The sequence below is a fragment of the Melanotaenia boesemani genome, chromosome 12 (assembly GCF_017639745.1).
Source record: "Melanotaenia boesemani isolate fMelBoe1 chromosome 12, fMelBoe1.pri, whole genome shotgun sequence".
Classification (NCBI taxonomy): domain Eukaryota; kingdom Metazoa; phylum Chordata; class Actinopteri; order Atheriniformes; family Melanotaeniidae; genus Melanotaenia; species Melanotaenia boesemani.
The window spans coordinates 17,803,192-17,824,045 of NC_055693.1; the positions used below are offsets into that span (position 1 = coordinate 17,803,192).

At 37.3% G+C, this 20,854-nt stretch overlaps 1 protein-coding gene across 9 annotated transcripts in view; it reads right to left on the minus strand.

Annotated features, from left to right (window-relative positions):
• Positions 1-3,227: 3,227 nt before the first annotated feature.
• rapgef4a (Rap guanine nucleotide exchange factor 4a) overlaps positions 3,228-20,854 on the minus strand; it is a 49,759-nt gene continuing 32,132 nt past the window's right edge. For 3 of the 9 annotated variants that reach the window (XM_042001980.1, XM_042001982.1, XM_042001983.1), the window contains 27 exons: positions 18,959-19,031; positions 15,100-15,164; positions 14,018-14,062; positions 13,805-13,911; positions 12,250-12,371; positions 11,977-12,160; positions 11,818-11,902; positions 11,623-11,683; positions 11,390-11,466; positions 11,145-11,291; positions 10,284-10,399; positions 8,651-8,736; positions 8,249-8,327; positions 8,001-8,145; positions 7,601-7,689; positions 7,393-7,423; positions 7,193-7,271; positions 6,961-7,107; positions 6,212-6,309; positions 5,870-5,995; positions 5,582-5,760; positions 5,411-5,501; positions 5,281-5,331; positions 4,997-5,084; positions 4,785-4,849; positions 4,640-4,694; positions 3,228-4,484 (listed from right to left, as the gene is read on the minus strand). In XM_042001980.1, the coding sequence (XP_041857914.1) occupies positions 4,357-4,484; positions 4,640-4,694; positions 4,785-4,849; positions 4,997-5,084; positions 5,281-5,331; positions 5,411-5,501; positions 5,582-5,760; positions 5,870-5,995; positions 6,212-6,309; positions 6,961-7,107; positions 7,193-7,271; positions 7,393-7,423; positions 7,601-7,689; positions 8,001-8,145; positions 8,249-8,327; positions 8,651-8,736; positions 10,284-10,399; positions 11,145-11,291; positions 11,390-11,466; positions 11,623-11,683; positions 11,818-11,902; positions 11,977-12,160; positions 12,250-12,371; positions 13,805-13,911; positions 14,018-14,062; positions 15,100-15,164; positions 18,959-19,031 (2,619 nt within the window). In that variant the 3' untranslated portion in view covers positions 3,228-4,356. Of the gene's footprint in view, positions 4,485-4,639; positions 4,695-4,784; positions 4,850-4,996; positions 5,085-5,280; positions 5,332-5,410; positions 5,502-5,581; positions 5,761-5,869; positions 5,996-6,211; positions 6,310-6,960; positions 7,108-7,192; positions 7,272-7,392; positions 7,424-7,600; positions 7,690-8,000; positions 8,146-8,248; positions 8,328-8,650; positions 8,737-10,283; positions 10,400-11,144; positions 11,292-11,389; positions 11,467-11,622; positions 11,684-11,817; positions 11,903-11,976; positions 12,161-12,249; positions 12,372-13,804; positions 13,954-14,017; positions 14,063-15,099; positions 15,165-18,958; positions 19,032-20,079; positions 20,102-20,854 lie in introns of those variants that run through there. The other 6 variants (XM_042001987.1, XM_042001985.1, XM_042001986.1 and 3 more) reach the window with 4 other exon arrangements.

Genomic DNA, 20,854 nt, shown 5'->3' on the forward strand with positions numbered 1-20,854 from the left:
ATCTATCTATCTATCTATCTATCTATCTATCTACCCATCTATCTATCTATCTATCTATCTATCTATCTATCTATCTATCTATCTATCTATCTATCTATCTATCTATCTATCTATCTATCTATCTATCATCTTTTTGTTTATGTTTGTTTTTTAAGAAGTTGTTTCACTTTTCTTTAGGCTTTAATCTATTCTGTAATAAATTTGAGTAATTTCAGAAAGTTTATTAGTACTAACATATTAGATCAACACACTGACCTTCCTGAAAAATAAATGTGTGTAATGTATATATCATGCCCACATAATTTTTGTGTTCTTTTTATAGCAGAAGAAAAAAATATGCTTTGATTTGACAATATGGGACAATCCTTTACTTTATGCATACCAAGTCCAAGCTTAAATCTTTATAGAAAAAAATGTGCATTAAAGAAAAAACAAACATATGTAATAAATCTTTGTTTCCCTCATAAAAGAGACAGTAGTGTCATGGGACTACCTGGTTAAATCAAGGTAAAATAAATAAATAACAACAGTTGTTTCTTTATGGGTTTTAAGTTACAAAGCAAACCATAACTGCTTTCAGATCTACACACTGACATCAGACTGTATATAAAATAAGTGCACACATTTAGTTTACATCAGTTACATTCAGTTATGCTGAAAGAAGTTAAATTCTTTTTTTCTTTTCTTTACTTCGCCTGCAGCTTTCACAGTCTCTTGGCTAATAGGCATTGGCTATATTTATTCTTTTTTTCTTTAGTATAATTTTTAAGTTACAGAGCAAAGCACAATAGTTTTTTATTTACAATTACACTATTTACACACTATTTTGTCTGCTAATATATGTGGACACATTTAGTTTATGTTGTTTTGTCATGTTTAAATCAGTTAATTTTGTTCAGTTAGTGTCTTGTTTGATTTCCCAGGTTGTGTTCAGTTAGTCTAAGAAAGAATAAAGGGTATGACATAGCCTGTACTCCCCTACAGAATTACAGATATCTTTTAATTAAATTAAATAAGTCAATGGTGGACGTGTTAATGTTTTCAAGCAGATGTTTACCTTAATTGAACAGTACTCATGTAATGGGGTCATAACCATGAAGGAAACAATTCTTCCACTTTTAAAAAACATTTAAACACTTAAAATAATTATATTTTTTTACTAGCATAAAGAAGCAACACAGCTACATATAGAGGCTGAATAATTAGTTTTCAGTCCATCCAAGGTTCATTTATTCTATTTTTAATAAGGCATTCTGCAGAGTATCAGAATTAATAATAATCATTATGATTTGAATTAAATATTGATACAATAATATATGCATGGCATAAATAACTCAGGTTTATTAGGGTCCGAGCCATACGAAGTATGGCGGGGCCCTATTGTAGTTGAAATGTTTATTATTCTCCTCGTTCTTCTAAGCGCTTCGACCCCAAATATGACCCCCTAAACACCCATGAAAAGTTGTGAAACTTGGCACACATATCAAGCCCGGCGAAAATCGCAATATTCTAAGGTCCGCATACACATCAATGCAAAAGTGGCGCAACAGCGCCACCTAGAAGTCAAAAAAATACCCCATTGAATGGGGCCCGGGTACGTCTACTTCGACGTAGGAAGACGAAACTTGCCACACACGTGTAACACCCCGAGTCGAGCAAAAAAGTCAATCAAACACCGGTTGCCAAGGCAACGGGGTGCCCGCCATCTTGGCGTGTGCGGCCATTTTTTTGCCATTTTTTGCACTTTACACACATCGTATTTGAACGAACTAGTCTGAGGGGATTCGTGCGATTGACTCCAAACTTGGTGGGAAGCTTCCTGACAAGTTGGGGACCAAACGCTCCTCAAATCTTTCTAATAGCAGAAAGCGTGTTACCGTGGCAACCGACGGAAAAACGCCTTCTCGCCATGAAACAGGGTTTGCTCATATCTCCACAGAAATACGTGGGATCTGCACCAAAGTTCACAGGATTCATACGTGTCACATCCCAAGTCCAGCAAAGAAGTCAATCAAACACCTGTTGCCATGGCAACGGGGTGCCCGCCATCTTGGATTTCTCTGACATTTCAACGAACTAGTCTGAGGGGATTCGCGCGACTGGCTCCAAACTTGGTGGGAAGCTTCCTGACAAGTTGGGGACCAAACGCTCCTCAAATCTTTCTAATAGCAGGAAGCGTGTTACCGTGGCAACTGATGGAAAATGACCTCTCCATGAAACACGGTTTGCTTATATCTCCATAGGAATACGTGGGATCTGCACCAAACTTGACAGGATTCATACTTCTGACACCCCAAGTCCAGCATTGATGTCAATAGAACACTTATTGCCATGGCAACGGACTGCCCGCCATCTTGGATTTCACTCCCATTTTAACAAACTAGTCTGAGGGGATTCGTGCGACTGACTCCAAACTTGGTGGGAAGCTTCCTGACAAGTTGGGGACCAAACGCTCCTCAAATCTTTCTAATAGGAAAAAACGTGTAACCATGGCAACCGACGGAAAAATGCCCTCGCCATGAAACACGGTTTGCTTATATCTCCATAGTAATACGAGGGATCTGCACCAAACTTGACAGGATTCATACAGGTTGGGTCCTTAACGCATTGCAGCACCTGTTGTCATGGCAACATCGGGTGGCGGGGTCCAGGCAGCTCGGACCCGATGGATGCCGCTTGCGGCTTTAATTTATCTTATTATCTGAATGAGGAATTTTACAGGTGGACAAAACATGTTTGAAGGGACCTCTGGATTCCTGCCACCAGTATGGCACCAGTAGGTTCTTTAGACTGTTTGCTGCAGTTTGAGATCTAACAAATTATGTTTATTTTCCTTTGTAATGGTCTATCGTTAAACGAAAACATAAAACAAATTAGAATATGAAATGAAAGCTGTATGGCTATGATCACTATATTGTATGGCTATTCAATGATAACCTTTGACATCAGACTGTAAGTCCCCAGCATGTAACTTTCTATCAGCTGGTATGATATTAATGCCACTGGTTTAGCCTTAGACCTTATATCAGTTCATCTGGTTGCCTTGTTAATAAATATAAATTTGCTTTATGTGCACATTTGTGAAGTGCTGGTGACAAAGTCTCAAAACCTTCCCTTGCCTCAAATTAGAGTGCAGTTTGTTTATTTAAAAAAAAACACAACAAATATATATATATATATATATATATATATATATATATGTATATATATATTTATATAATACTGTTTAATAACTTGGGTTGTCCAGATTTAATATTAACAACATAATACATTTCAGAAAGTTGAAAAGTTGTGGAGATGCAAAGTGTAAACTGAACATCGGTTTCTTAAACTTTTAACCTTTAGGAGAAAAATCAACAGTTTAAGGCAAGAATAAAAATACCAGATGTGTTGCTTAAAATCGATAGCACTGTGAAAATATACATTCAGATCATTAAAGTTTAAAAGAAGCCAAACAAATCCTTGGCATTTATATTTCTATTTATCTGCCGTTCCAGTTATTGTGCTCCACACCACATCACTTTTCTCAGGTTAAAATATCCCACACAGTTTCAATAAAAGAAGATATACACAGCTAAACAAATCACATGGAAATGTTTAGAAATGATTATAGTTATGGCTTCATGCCAAAATATACAGATTTTCAAAACAAGACCCATTTCATTCAACATGAACTCAAACTGCACGTTATAAAAGTTAAAATTTACAAAAGTTGACATGCTTTGCTTGCAGACAAAATATTACAAAACAGTAACGATATTACAGTACTTAAATAAATGCAATATGTTTAACAATTACAGCACACAAAAGCTTTGCAGACCTTTTATGTTTCTGGCATTTAAAGGGAAATGTTGACATGAATAAAAGCCAAGCTATCCCAATCATCTGCATGCTGAAGGCAAAATAAATATCTGTATACAATTTACAACACATAAGAATCGGGCGAACCTAAATATTCATAAAAATTATTCAATAAAAAAAAATATACAAAACAACCAAATATCAAGAATATTGAGACTTTTAAAGCATATTGTTTACAAGTGGAATATTCCCCAATAATCTAATGAATTAGATCCCCAGCAAAAATGCTTAATTTCCCCAGTCGTTATGATGTGATATCTGCATGACACTGATATGAGAGGTACTTTATCCCACAACAATTACTGTTGTTGAAAAATCACAAATTACAATAATAAAAGGCCAAGTCAGCCACAGGCATCTGAAACAATATCTCATTATCTGATACCTCATTAAGTGCTCCATGTGATTGCCTGGATTGGAATAAAATCATACAAATCTCAGCATATCATGTTGTGAAGCTGAATCAGAGGGTAACAGTTGTGTCCCTGAGTGGTTTCAAGACCTGCGGGGCTCAAGTCCATGAGAGAGCTGCGTTAGCGTTCTTTGGTTGTCGATCATGCTGAGCTGACGAACGTAAGTCCAAATGTCGGGGTGGTTCTTGCTGGCCAGCGGTGAATCTGGATCTGATTAAATAAAAAGATGAGAAGATGTTGGAGAAATATGCAGCAAATGATGAGAACCGGTTAAGTTGTATTCTTTAAAAATGATTTTTTTTTTCCCATCAAATTCATAATTTGGGAACAGATATCTCTACGCAGTCTACTGGAATGATGCTTACTGAATGTCTGACTCCGACAGTATCTCACTATCTTCACTGTGTTGGCAATCATCCGCTGCAAGACAGAGAGCTATAATCAGCAGCAAGTATCTGCCATCAACAGAAACTAAGTAAGAGACAATGATCTGCAACTGCAGAGCCTCACCATTTTCTCAAAATTGACCAAATTGTCAATAAATGTTTTGTTGCCCTCATGAGTGAATGTCATGTCTGGTAGAAACAAGGAAACAGAGGATGCCAATTGTAGAGAGTTAGAGCTGCTAAACAAGCAGTGCAACAGCAAAAACAATTGAGGAGTACAGGCCAAAATGATGTTACATATAAAAAAAAAACAGTCATCAAATGAATAGATCTGACCTTTGATGAGCAGAGGCATGAAAGGAATGATGGGAGGTTCCAGTTTAGCGACTGTCAGTCGGTACGCCCGGTGGTTTCTGGATGGGTCCTGTGGAAAGAGTTGCACTGTTCAGAGATCTGCCATCACTGTGTTAAACAGATCCATCACAGCCCTGACCGAGGGCAGCACCTCCTAAACCCACACTGGACTCTAGCCTGCTGACTTCAGTGTTAACTAAAGATAAAAAATACTCAAAGAGGATGAGGCTCTGACATGTAAAATGTATTATAAAAAGTTAGCTTACCATTAAGTTTTCAAATTCCACATAAAACTTCTTGAATTTACTAGGGAGTTTCTGTGAACACAAATGACAATGAGGTTAACTTGAAGCTAAGATAGAATATAAAAAACAAACAGTATATACAGATCCACACCTCCCAAGTCTGACTCAGCCTGCTCACTGCTGGATTACTCAGTCCCATGACGATAGCAAAGAAGGCATTTAGGTTCTTATACTCTTTACAGCTTAGAAAAAGAAAAGGAAATTAAAATATGTTAGAGAAAATGCCAACCTGATGCTAAAGGGTGAAAAAACATCTACTTACTGAGCAGCGATTTTGATAAACTTCTTGAGAAGCTGCACTCGCTTGCTCAGCTGAGAACACAAACACAACTCTGTGATCACCCAAAACTGAATATCATTAAACCTCCTCAGGAACAGATCCAGGTTCACAGTGGTTTTCCTGACGCATTGCCTCCCAAATGTGTGATAGATGAGTTCAAGCTGTAAGATATGAAACACAAATGAGCTTCTATATATTAGAATAAATTACCCCCCAAAAAAGACAGTTAAAATGAGTCTAATGTTATTTCTGCAAACAACTGCATAATACCTCATGAACACAGTTGAAAAGCTCCCAGTCATAGGAAGTCATGTGGTGAGCCACATCCTTTGAGCTCATCAACTCAAAACTGGCCAGTGAACCTGTGGTGGGACCCTCCTGCTCAGGTAAAGGGGTCTAGAAAGTACAGAAAAATCTAATTAGGTCCACAAAGGAGGTTATGAGGCTTAGATAAGATGCCTAGGTGATGTCACAAATTTGTACAATATAGAAAAAAGTATTTTGAGCAACAGATTTTAAAGCAACAGTGAAATCAGACTGAGGTGACTGTAATTTATCTTTATTTGATGAGAATGTCTTAGAAACAGTCTTCACTAAGAGATTCAAACACACCAATGAATCCAGCTGGTCCCTGCGGCAGGCAAAAAGTCGTCCATTTATGCTGAGAGTAGAGAAGACTGAAACATCCTTTGGCTTGAAGACAGCTTTCTCTGTTTAAAACAAAAAGGAAGACAAAGAATGAACCTTTGTGTGTTAAGTTCAATGTAATGTTAAATCAAGAGTGTAAACAATATTTAAAAAGACTGGTGTCACCAGGGCTAGCATTAGCATGTTAGCATGCTAAACTTAAAAAGGTTTTTCTTTAGGTGTAAAATAAAAGTTTATTCTTTTTTAATTATCCAATTATTCAGAAAGTCCACAGCAGTGCTGTTCAAAATTTCACCTGTAACTTTTCGTCTAGTGCACAATGTATAAAAAAAAGTTGTTAAACGCTGATGATCAGCGCCAAATAAGAGAATGAGCTCTGCTTTGTTTTCCTCTGCTAAGACAAGTTCATGCCAAGTATGAAGAGCCACAACAGTGTTTTCTGACATAGACAACCAAACATCACTACAGTGAGGAGAGCCACGGACATCAACAGCCATGTGCTGAATGTGATGATAAAAAATGAGCTCAGGTTTTTCTAGAGTCACTTTAAAGGCTATTTTTTTAACCATCCACATAAGCTGTCATTCACTGTCAGTAAACTTGCTATAAAAGGCTGCTAGTTTCCTATTAAATGAACCAGAATGAATTATTACAACCCTCCCTTTTTGCTGTCTCCATTTTTTTGATTAGCACATAGCTGCTGCCATTCTCACCTCCTGCTGAACTGAGGTTGACAAGCATCAGGTCCTCCGCTGACCCCAGCTTGTCGGCAACGGCACTGATGACCTCCCTGACCGAGGCAGACACAGAGACCCGGATTGTTGTGTAGGTGTGGTCACAACAGTAGACTTTGAACAGAACTGGAGGCACAAATAAAAGTAATTATAAAATACAGAAAATCTTAAAGACATGGATAAACATGCAGACAGTAGTTCCTTTACTTACTTTCATCATTACTTTTGATGGGCTGACGTTTCTGAAGCTTCTCGTCTCCCATACTGAACTGCCGCAGCAGGATTTTGTGCTGTTACAAAATTTAACAATTTCCCATTAACAAGAGAGCACGCCTAAAAATCTAAAAACAAATAATTATAACATTAAAAATCCAAATATAAATTAGATTAATAGAAGAACCAGATTTATACCTTTTTTTGTGATGACATGGCATCTTCAACACTAAAACATAATAATGAAAAATTAAGCAATAACAGACCAAAATATAACTTACATTCATCATTTATTGATACTAAAAAAATCTTATACACATTGTTCATTTAAACATCAGGATCACCACATACACCAAGAGTCATAGCTCTTCTAATCCATAATCTACAATACAAAATGCTGACTTACTTGCTCTTTACAGTTCTCTCCAACTGTGTCAGCTGATCCCTGAGGCCTGAAAGCACTTTGGCATCAATAGATACCGCCATGAGAAACTCCTGCAAACACAATATGTTCTTTGACTCCAATAAAGGTTCAGTAGAAGTGACAAACAAAAAGCAAGGCATATTTAGTTTTTTGGAAAGAACATATATGAGGTAGCCATGGGAACTCTAGTTATCAAACCATAAGTCACAGATTTTTCAAGCTTCACGTTAAATTGAATTGGTATTTAAAAATATCATATTTTGCAAACAATAACAACATATCGTAACTAATCTGTGGCAAATCTATGACAACCTTACATGTGGCTTTGCTTGTCATTTTTATTTTCAATACATGTTTGTTTGATTTTGTAATCTCGACTGACCTCAAGGAAGGCCACGTCTTCCTGCTGCAGGTCATCTCCATGTACAGCAGCCCACTGAATGACCAGGCGGATCACCCTGCGCTTGTTGTTTAAGGTGTAGTCCAGCTTCTCTTGTTCTGAGCCCTGCAAGGCCTGAGCATGGTAGCTGCACAGCCGTTAAAGATCAAGTTGGCATAATTACAAGAAATGGGTAAACATCTTGTTTTCAGATCAGCTTAGCATTAAGAAATGCAGCAATAAAAGGATACTGGGCTCTCAACACTGGCCATAGTTGACTGTTAGGTATGAAGACACAGTGCATAAGCACAAAGTCTTCTAATGCTGAGTCTGTGACAAAGAAAAAAAGGCTCATGTGTTTCCAGCACACAAACACATCAAAAGAACTTTCAAGCATATGGCCCTGTCTCTGTCACCTCTGCAAGCATCTGAAAACCATATGTATCCACACACATGATAGTAATTAGATAAGCTTCGTGACGCGTAGCTAATTAGAGATGAGAACAAACGGGTCGGTGCAGAAGCAGTCAGCAGAGGACAGCGCCAGAGAAAGTGGAGGACAGAGTAAAAACGCTGTGTAAGTGAAAACCCTTCCAAAGGACTTATATATCGTATTAAATCTGACATTCTGGCTGTGACATAGGGAAAAGCACCTGACTCTGTGAACTGAGAATCCAATCGCATCATTTCAAGAAGGTGCTCCAAAATCTTCTCCGGCGTCCCCGACATCACCTTGTATCTGGAGCAACACAGAACAAAACACACCCTTCGCTAATCAAGAAACACTGGCTCTTAATGCTTAATGACATGGTTATGGCCCTCCACTGATTTGTGTTACTTCAACGTGTGTCTGTGATTGCTTCATTTGATAACAATCCTATTTTCAATCAGTGTTCTTGGCTAGTTGAAGATGAAGGGGAGTCTAGCATAAGTGCCAGGATCGAAGCCAATAAACAAAAAGAAAAAAGAAAAGAAATGCAGGGGCATTTTCTGAGTGATGAAGAATCAACACAATCCAGCGTTGGTTGTTTTCATTACTTGATAACAGCGTGACAAGAGGGAGGTACACAAGCAAGGTTGTGTCTTCCTTATTCATAGACCAGAGCACAGTTTTGACACTCTCATGTGTGAAGAGTAGAGTTGATTAGAGGGCAACCCTGAACAAGTAATTGTGACTTGCCAGGCCTCCTTTTTCGCCCTAGGAGCTAGGCCATCATTACCATTAATATGTCTCTCAGTATTACACCCACTGTGGAGCAGTGACAGATGCCTCTATTAAGATAACACTTGTCAGCTACAGAGGATTGCAGGGTTTGGGTTGTCTGCATGTTTTCTTCTGCTGGTCACACTGATTGTTAGAGTTCGATAAAACTAATAAAACAGATTTGTTTTCTGTTTTGTTTTTTTTTAGTTGAGGGCTAGCATTTGTAGAGCATCTGTGTTTTTTTCTCTCTGTCCACAAATAATATGAAAAAAAAACAAATATGCCAAGTTAATAAGTAGAGTCTCTATGGTCAAAGACCGGCTAAACTTTACCTAACACATTTCTTCCTTACAACAAACATAAGTATTGCAGCTTATCTGAAAGTCAGCTTGGTCCAGCTGTCTTCAACCTCTCCTCATTTATCTGTTTTTTTTTTTTTTTTTCTAAGGAAAGGAGTTTCTTGTCATTTTTTAAAGTGGTCTTGAGCAAAACAGGCATTCTGAAGGTTTTCAAAGTTTTCCTTCTGACATTTTTTCACTCATTTTTAGTCCAGACCTTTCAGTCATTGTTAAGGAAGGGAAACAGGAAGAAGAGACTGATGTAAACCTAAGTTTACCAGTGTTTTATGGAGTTATGAATCCTCTCTAGAGCCTGGACCTCAACATTTATGAAGCAGTGTGGGATCTTCTTGACAGGGAACATAACAAAGGACAGCCAACATCCAGACAACAGCTTTAAAATGTCCTTCAGAAGCCTGGAAAACTATTCCTGAAGGATACTTGAATAAATTACAAGAAAGCTCATCTAAGATGCTTGATGTTGTTAAAGATGTGGTCACTCTTCAAAAATACAAAAACTTGTTTTTTGTTTTTTTGTGTTTTTTTGCCTTATAAACTGTGTTTCTATTTATATTTGTAGGTGTTCTATTAAGTTATTGCAGCTATTTCCAAATTTTCTGGCAATATATAAAGAAAATTAAAGGTGGCTAAGACTTGTGCACAGACCTGCACATAAGATTCAGGGAGGATAAAAAATTAAACTTTCTGTGCCTATTTATCAGTGAACCTTTGTTGAAGATTTACTTGTAATGAGACGCAGAAGATCCAAGGACGGAGGTTCGACTCCCGCTGAGGCTCTTTTCTAACACCAGAACATCCTGACCATGCTCCTTCAAACGCACAGTGTTGGCCTCCACATCCTGTGCACATACACACACACCCACACTGTGAATACATGAAAGTATTTTACTGCAAAGACATGTGACCTATAAAGATGCTAAACTAATTAAGCTTAATGATGTGATCAGGACAGTTAATCACCATTAAAAAGCCATGATATTTACAACAATATACTTGAAGCTCAGTAAATTTTCATCTGTCTTGTATCTAAATTGTGTAAATAGAATATTTATAATGTTTACATTAACGGCAAAATGGCATGAATGTTGAGACTATAGTACTTTAATCAAGGCAGGATATTTAAATGAATTTCCTGACTGCATAATTAATTATCCTGGGGTGGGTGGGGGTGGAACTTATCCCAGCTGTGAGCAGCATCAAGAGGCAGGGTACACCCATACACACTCACACTCACTCCCAGGGTCATAATAAAAACCTAACAATTATATCATAACAATTAACTTAACACTCATGCTTGTAAAAATAGTCATAAAAACATGTGATGTCATTATTATTAACTTGAAGAACCGTCAGTCAGTAGATGTGTCATGTCTACATTCTGCACCATCATGCTGAAGGATCACAACATATCCAGTGTAAACAACCCTCTCTAACTTTGCAGGTTGTTGGCAGACGATCTTACTTAAATAACACGTTTTGACTGTGTTACTGTTTGCCTGCCAGCAGAGGGTGACAGCGCTTTTTTTTTTTTTTTTTTTTTTTTGCTACTGAAAGTGCATCTGCAGACATTAATCTAAAACTCACCCTCAAAATCCTGTTGAAGTCCTCTTTGTCTACTCTCAGGAAATGACAGTTGTCCTCTTGCAGCACAATGGAGGCGGCGCGGGGGGCGTCATTGACAAGAGCCAGCTTCCCAAAGTCATCTCCTTCATGAAGTGTGCAGACAACACCCTGCATAACACAGTGCTCTGATCAGTAACTGACTAAATCCCCAATTAGAGAAAGATAAGACAAATGTTTTTGGAACGTATACCTGCAGAAATACCTACTTTTCCATAGATGAGAACATTGACTGAGCCTTTTAAAATAATGTACCATGATGTGCCCTCCTCCCCTTGGTTGAACACTGAGGGAAAGAAGTTACAAAAAAAAGCATTGGAAATCATATGTAATCTCATCTAGGATTTGTAGGATTAAAACTGATTTTGTAATAGGTTGATTCAGTCATCAGCCAGAATAAATAATCATTAGGTTGTCGCGTTAAGTTTATCACATTACTTACATACTGTCCCTGCCTTTGTATGAGACTCAAAGATGAGAACTCCAGCAAGTTGCCTTTTTACCTGTGCAACCAGAGGAGACAGATTTATTACTATAGAAGTTCAGTTTTAACTGAGTACAAACATAGTAATGTGCATGAAACTCGTCATGGGGGCAGGATTCATATGGCTACACAAGACAAAGAAAGAGAACTCACAGTAGTGGATAGGTGAGCTAAGGCCTTTATATGGAGCAGCTCTTCATATATTATCTCCAAGTCATCTGTTGTTCTTTCACTTGGACTACAAAACAGGAAATGTGTAAGCAAAATCATAACACTATCATACTTTAAGTGATTTCTAATTTAGAGCCGTACGGTTTCCTTAGTATCATCCTCATATGGGCATCTGGTCCCATCTGGGAGAGGAGGAGCAAAGTGTCCTGCAGCTCCTCTTGGCTCTCCCTCCTCTCATCCTCGTTGGGTACAGGAACATCCTCCTGCTCATCATCCAGGAAGCGGTAAAAGAGGTACTTGTCCTGGAAACTCATCTCCTGCTCCACTGCATCACAACATGCCAAACACAGCAGGATTTAGATGTGATTTTCACATATGTACACATGTCCAGGCAGACATCAAACAGAGTCTCACCATGGTTGAGAACACCTTCCTCCAGCAGCACCTGCCACATACCCACAGCCTGGGTGCGGGAGTGGACGCATGAACTCTGCTGCATTTGCCAGTCGACCAGTTCTGTCCCCACACAGCACTGTCTATAAGAGACAAAAGTCTTGATAAGATCTGAGACAAGGCTGAAGAGTTATGTAATGTGTTTATCATCTGGCTTTGGCTTGATGCTTGCACTGTGTGGTTTTTTTTTAACTCACTGTCTGTGTTTGATTTATTGTTGCTTTTAAGTTGTCTCTCTTTTTCAACATTTATGTTCAGCCATCATTGAAAAATGCTTATGAAGGCTCTGCATCATCATGACCAACTAATAACACAGTATTGCACTTTAAACCGGCATTGTAATTGTTTTTTTTAATGTTTTTTTTTAAAAAAAAAAAAAAACATGTTTAATTTTTGTGGGGGTCGAGGAAGGAGCAGTGATATGGGCTGTCAACGCAATACTTACCTGTTATTTTCACCATAAAAAAATGAACCGGAGAGCATGGCACAAACAGCTGTTTATTTATATATGTGACAAACACAGTACATTAACTTGTTTTGTGTGTGTGTGTGTGTGTGTGTGTGTGTGTGTGTGTGTGTGTGTGTGTGTGTGTGTGTGTGTGTGTGTGTGTGTGTGTGTGTGTGTGTGTGTGTGTTCATTCTCCTTTTATCTGTTGTTTGGAAGGGGCATGTGGTTTTGTTTTGTTTTGTTTTTCCACTTTTAATGGTGATGTTAAAGTTAAAGAGAAATAATCTCAGGCTTGTCCAGGGTTGGGACCAAGTGGTGACCACCCACTAAAGACTGACTACCCTAAAATCAATCACAAAGTCCTTCATATTACTAATCTCATAGAACCGTAGTTTAAGCAATTAATTAATAAATAAGACATTGGTTGTCCGCACTCTTCATGATAACTGATGAATTATGGAACGTAAACAGGGGCTTTAAGAACAGATCTTTCCAACTACCTACATAACAGAGGAAAACTATCACATATATCTAATAAATTTATTTGATTTGCAATGAGAGAGCATATGTTGCTTAATTTTAAAATAATAAAATAAAATAAAATAAATAAAATAAAACTGGCTGAAAGTTTGTGACTAAATAGTCAAATAATAACTAAAATTGAACTGCATGTCTGAACTTATGTGCTTTAAATGTATAATTATTATCACTTTTATTAGCAAATTAGAAACTTTAATATTTGAATCTTTGTATGCATAAATGTGTATGTATGTAAATTATATAGTAAGTTATATAGTTATCTATATGTTTGAGCTTTTTACACTTTTTGATCCTTTATTATATTTGTTACTCACACTGACACTTGTGTTATACATTTTTAATAAAAATTTACTGAGTACTTACCACTACATTGTTTTGACTTTTATGAACACATTGTTATATTTTATACTTCCTGGTCTGTGTTTTTATGTTTACAGGCATTCTCCTCAAATTTCCCTTTTCAGAGATCAATCAGGCATTTTTAATGGGATTTCTCTCAAATACCAGAGCAATACGTTACCAACTAACCTGTATGTCTTCAGATGGTACTTCCTGTCTCTGATCATGTGGGGTGCCCTGGAGAGGATGGCATTACGGAGAATCCTCCCTGCACGGAGGATTTTCTCAGATGGCACCTGCACAGAAGAATCTGAACTAAATCTCAGAGCAATAGATTCCTACCTGCCATATGTAATAGGTGATGATTGACCCCAACACACAGAAGGTGATCATGTTTACTACCTGGGACATGCATTTAGGGTGGGAGGGACTTTCAATGAAAGACTTCTGCAAAATGAAATGACACATGAGAGAAATAAAAATTTGTCATGGATGATGGTGAAACTCAGGCTATTCGATGACATTAAAGTCAACCTCAGAGAATCAGAGCGTAACTGATGGTCTGCAAAAGAGCACGATAGCCCCGCCAATAAAAGACAGTGGGAATGACGACAAGTCCAGTTGGATAACAGGTGTGTTTCATCTTGCTTTCTTCCTCACTGCTGACATTGCATGTTTATTGGCTTTAAATTTTAATCAATCTATTACTTTCCATATTTCCTCTTTCATTTAGTTTTAAGTATTGATTGATGCGTTTATTTGCTTAAATGAAACAGATATTGGGCATCATGGGAATTTAACACTTGTAGATTTTTTGTTTTAATTTTTTCTCCCACTGAGGCTGTGCAGTGAGCTGCAGGACACTGACATTTAAAAAGCATTCAGTATGCTTCAGAAAACAGAACAACTCATGTATTTATGTGAAGGCTTAAAGCCTTATCTTTTATTTACAAGAAATGAGTCCACTCAATCACTAGCAAGGCTTTCAAAGTTTTTATTTATATGTGTTAAATCAAATTAAAGCAGCTTCTTAGCTACATAGCAGGAAGTTTTCTCCTTTTTACATAACAGAACAATTGTGCTGTGACTAAACTCCAGAGCGAAACAAAGCACAAGGCAACATAAATCTGCTGCAGTGCCATGATATCAACAAGGAAATGACAGCAGGAGAAAGGTGGGACAGGAACTGTTGCTGGTGGAGACCAGAGTTCCAGTCACTTTGTTTATATTCAGGCTAAATTTAAACAAACTTCATATTTCATGCTGATTTACATCCACTGCTACAGATGTTGGCGATAATGGATAAGGTCAGACATTGTTGAAGCAATGACTAATAGCTGAAGTTTAACTTGTTGCACAACTTGGCTGCTCTCAAAAAAACAGGAGCAAGGCTGCATGTATTTTCCCAAACTTTCCCTCTTTCATTATATGTCCAAACAATGCAAAATGTAGATTCTTTTTCAATAATGTGTCAGGAAAAATACCTTATTTGGATGTTTTGAGACAGAAACTAACTTGTTGCTGCTTATGTTCTCTTTGTCCGGCATTCCTGGTGGAAAAATGAGAAAGATAAAAACATGTATAATATAAGGGGATTTATAATCTGGAAAACACAAGAAAAACTCAGTTTCATAGAGAAAATTCCAATCACAGTCAAACCACCATAAAAATGACTTTGTTTAGAAACGAAAAAAACTAGCTGCACCTCGCAAGTGCCACCACAAGAACAGACAATCAAATTAATGTATAAATATATACAATACAGACCAGCAAATATTCAGTATATTCACCTGGGTAAACCTTAGATATACAAGAGCAAGTGAATGCAGCATATAATGTATTTCTAAATACAGCGTCATCTTGCCAACTGCCTCATGTTGGTGATAATATTTGTCATTCTTTTGATGATTTGTAGTGAACATCCATATAACCCTAAGATTAATATACATAGGACAATATATATATATATATATATATATATATATATATATACCATGGTCTGGGTGAATACTCGATTCTGATTGGCTGGAGGGTGTCCATTAAAAAGGGATAATGGACACTAACTAAAGAAGTTCCGGCCAAATAGCCTTTTTTCTGTAAATTATTGTGCTGACTAAACTGTAGTTGGTAACCATGACAACAGAAACTCAGACGCTGATCTGCAGATGCGCCAGATCAGAGCAGCCTGCAGGCTTATTGAACGATGTAGGAAACTATCTGTGGACTTTGTTTGAAACAAAATGTTGCATCATCCTCTGGACACACACAAACTGTAAGAGCTGCACCTGCCCTCTGAAATGTTTGTGTCACCTAACATAACTGCGGCCGACTGAGCTGCAGGTTCTGTGTCAGAGCCGGTTACCTTGGCAACACGTCACAACAAAATAGTCCACTCAGCCGCTTCTTGTGAAAAAATTTTACAGGTAAAAAAAACAACATTAACACATTAATAATTTATTTAATATTTTTTTTCTTTCTTAATGGACCATGGTATTTTCACAAGAAAAATCAAAAATGAAATAATACTAAATTATTCATTATTTTTTATTATAAGACTTAGGTTTCATTTGTATTCTTTACATCAGTGGTTTGCATGTGAAACTGTGTGAGCTGCACTTTTGTTTTTATTTCTATTCATAAGGCAGTGACCACTGTGGATGTTTTTTTCCACATCTCTTGTCTCCTGTTTCCTTTTCCTTATACTTACTGTGTGCTTGAATTTATCTCCTTGTTTGTGTACATATTATGTGACTGTGGGTGTGGCGCTTCACCTTTCGTTCCGGATTAAAATTGTCAACTCAAGGTATGGGTTGTAGGTTTTTGCCACTACTTGGCAGCAGTATCTTATATATGAGGAACAATCTGAACTGTGGGCGGCTCTTTGTTGTGGTGGTGCTGTTGGTGCTTTAGCTTTTCTCTTCTATGGAAAACACAGAGGTATCAGTATTGTTTTGGTCTCTGCCGCTTACCTTTGATTTTTTGCTTTGGGCAGTTTGTTTTTATTTATTATAAAAATAGTTTTTTAGTTGCCTCAGTCATTTTTTTCCATCTCAAGCTCATTTTGCAACCAATCGGCATTAATCACATATAACATCATTTCTGAAGGCTATGTATTGTAAGCTTTTTGGAGGACTGCATGTCTGTCTGTCTGCATTTAAAAAAACTCAACTGTGCAGGTTGACAGCAATACTGACAGATTCCCCCACACAGGTATAAAATCATATTCAATTTCTCCTCATCAGCCCACCTGAATGTATTGTTTAAACTCCTGGTTCTCCACTGCATCATTGTCGGTGAATTCAGTCCACCTTTGTGACACTTTACACATTTTTTTTGTACTTTATCAAGAAGCACACTTCGCTTAGCCTCACTTCTCCTGCCATCAGCTCTCCTTCATTTATCCTGCCGTGACATTAACACTCAACCTGTTTCTCTGTTCTGTCACTCTGCTGTCTGCCCACCTCTCATTCACCCAAACTGCCACCTTTCCACTGCAGCCAGACCTCATCTTCATGTCAGCTCCCCCTCCTTAGACCTCTTTACCAATCTCATCATCCTATCTTATCACCAGTTTTACTGAAGTGATACCAATAATTATCAATATTCAGCAGAAAATTTGCCCAGATCTTCATCAATGTTGTCATGCTGTTCACTTCATCCAGTCACTGTCCTTAATATATACTTAATCCAGCTTTTTTATTCTATATAGAGGGTTTGTTGGATGGTGTGGTTGTCACTCCCTCTTAGGAGCTTTAAGCTTTGTCTTCCTATTCTTCAGGACAAATAGTATTATTGGTCAAGGCTGCTCAGTCACAACTGTGTCTGCAGGGGAAAACTCAGCTATTCTTAGACATGCCTGTCAAACTTCCAATACAAAAAGCCAGATACACGATCTAGACATACACACATACCAAAATAAACATTAATGCTTGCAGCAACATACAGCAATACAACCCAAGCATATTTTTTTCTTTAATTTTGTTAAAAATATTCTGTATAAAACATCCTGCAGCACTAAGGACTGACAACTTCTGTGGAGTTTGTCTTTCAATCAGAAACCATTCTGAATCAAACATAGAAAGGTTTTGACACTGGATACATATTTTCTAACACTGATGAACAGACAAATTAGTTATATTACTATCTGTTGTACTGTAGGCCTGTATTTATATTTTATAGTAAAAATAGAAGTTGCACACTTTCTGAATGAATCTCTTTATATGTGCCGTGGATCTTTTTAGACTTTGCAAATGAGCATAGTTGTTTTAAACAGTAAACACAGCCATCCATCATCTTATCTACGAAAGCCAAATCCATTTAGCATCTTGCCACTCACTGAAATGTCACATCAGTTCAATCACACCACCAGTGTACAGTATGCATGTCAAAGATTAATCCAAGTAGAGAGTTTAGGTTGGAAAAAATAAGTTTTTGTTGTTGTTTTGAATGTTTCATAACTGAATTGTTTTTCTGTCTAGTAAAAAGCAGTAAGGCAAACAAGTGTGTCTGAAAAGCCACACCAAAGTGCTGTGAAAGAGCAGCACTCAAAAACATATTTAATTTATTTGACTACAGTTAAAAACCCACTGAGCTGTTGTGAATGTTTAGCACATGGGAGTGCAGCAGCCTCCAGCTGCAGATTTTTGTCCAACCTCTGTCGGTGTACTCATGCATAAAGTGCATATAGCCGTAAATCCCAGTACATACAAGTACTTTACTGTACTTATTGCAAAGATACTCAAAGCCTTGCTCTTGTAGTGCTGCTCCAAAGCACAATGTATACTACAGCAGACATTTTGTTAGAGATTCAGAGACTTAAGGGTGTGTGAGTTTGAAGAATCATCTTTGCACAATCTAGCAGAGAAACATTTCTTTACATGTCCTTATCATTAATAAAACATCATAAAAATACTTGACAATATAGTGAAATTCTGTTAGCATTAAAGAACAGACTCTAGATTTCCTCTCTGCACGCTGCTGTCCATCACTTTTATGGAACCTGATTTTGAAGCATGTTTGAAACATGAGTGTTCTGGTTTAGCAAAGCTAAGTCAATATTGAATTAACTTCCAACAGAAAAACATGGGCAATAGCATCAGTCTTTATCAGTAGCATCAGTCTTTATCACAGTGTTATAGGATAAAGAATGGTTGTGAAGAATTAAGTCATTTTAAGCATTGCATATAACATTCTAAAGAGCACATAAATTTATATATATACACACACACACACACACACATATATATATATATATATATATATATATATAAAACCATGACAAGGTTTGGTGATTTCTATGTTCAGAATACTCAGAAATGGAAATAGGAGAGCAGAAATACGTACTGTCTGAGCCACAACTGCTTTCCATCACACCATAGGGTGGGGCAAGTAGTCCAGCCATGCAATGATGATATTTCTGAAAAAAAAAAAAAAAGACAAACAGAAGAATATATAGCAATGAGCAGCTGATAAGAAGATACAGTATCTAAATTAAATCACATCCAAATATAAACAATTGTGCTGACTTCCCTCTCGCAGCACACGCTGTGAACACATGTATCATATCTCACATTTATACCTACAGAGTTTGAGGGTCTGTTCTGTGTGAAATCTTGAAACTGGGACCGTTGTCTGACAGCTCTGCACCGACATTTATCTGATCAACCAGACCAAATATGCCAAGTGCAGTGGTCAGGATTATTGTGACCAGGGGGCTCAATTTAATTTTAATTTTAACTAAATTAATTTTCACTAAAAATAAAAATAACAACACCAAAGTTAAGTTTGCATTTGTTTGTCTACCCCAAAGATGAGAACTGTGAACCAGAGTTTGCATTTCATCTAATACCATCAGATACATTTGTAATGTTTTGGTCAACATTAGGTGCTTTTTCAAAGTCACTTAAGGATCTTAAACGGCTGCAGTGTCACCATAAAGTTAACAGAACTGTGATGTGTACCTTTGTAGGACAGCTATGTATAAATTGTCAGTATAAATTATTTTCAAGCTATGAAACAGCCATTTCTTATTTGCTGTATTGTGTGTAGTGTGAAACTGATGATTTGTTCATTTGTTCTATCATGTATTTTTCATTTTTCAATGCTAACTTGGGGTTAGAGGTAACATACAAGTGAAGAGATTACACATACTGTTCATGGGTCACAGTTCCTGTTAAGTCATGTGGAGGCCATCAAATGTACAAAACATTCTACAATCTAATGATTGCACTACTATTTGCTGGTGATGTGAACAATTACTCATTTTCTGAGGAGACTATTATACAAGAAGCAGAACAGTGAAGTCCTAAATGAGAATACACGCATATGATAGCAGTTCAATCAACAGTTAATACAGAGGGTGATTTCTAACTCCTCATGTTACCAGAAAAACAGCACCAGAAAGTTGTTTATTATAGTCTTCACATCAGCTGCATATGTTAAATTAAAAAATGAAAACCAATTACCAAAGGTTACTTAATTTAGCATCTGTCCATGATGCCTCATAGGGTGCCATTCCTTGTTGTGTGTGTTGTTTTTTTATCTCCCCCTATTGAAACTTCCTGTCTCTCATTAAAGTGCTGTCTGATGGAGGCAGCCCTCCTGTGAAAAGAAGCCGAACCCCTGTTAGCACTTGCCTTCTGGCTGTGAGGACAAGAAAAAGTCAACAAGAATTTGGGGGAGTTATTACAATTTTATCCTCATTAGTCCAAACATTCAAACCTAAGTATGATGCAAAGACCAATGATCAAAAGAAAAATCACATTAGACCATTTATAAATAGGGCAATTCTGTTTCAGCCCTATTTTGACTTTTTCTAATGCTGTGCAAACTGCTGAAAGCTGCAGACCAAACAGAGCGAGACAATACAACTGTGTCTGCCCAGCAGCAACAGCACAGTTATTATATAATGAACATTATTCTGCACCCATACATTCGTGCAAATGTCATGTTTTTGTTTATTATGCTGGTGCACCAGGGGGTCAATTCAACCACAGCCAGTGAGCCACGAGTAAGTGGTGCATTTTATCTCAAATGACAACATCATGGGTCCACATGCAAATACTTTTGAATGTTAAACAAGACAATACTGTAGAGAATAAATAACTGAAGTGACACCCTTGATCTTTACAGCCCTGGTTTCTGCATCATTAAAGACACAAGTGTAGCATGTCAACTAAGTTTGATTTAGTGTTGCAGGATCTTTGGTTAGATTAAGGAATGTCACCATTACTCCTCCAG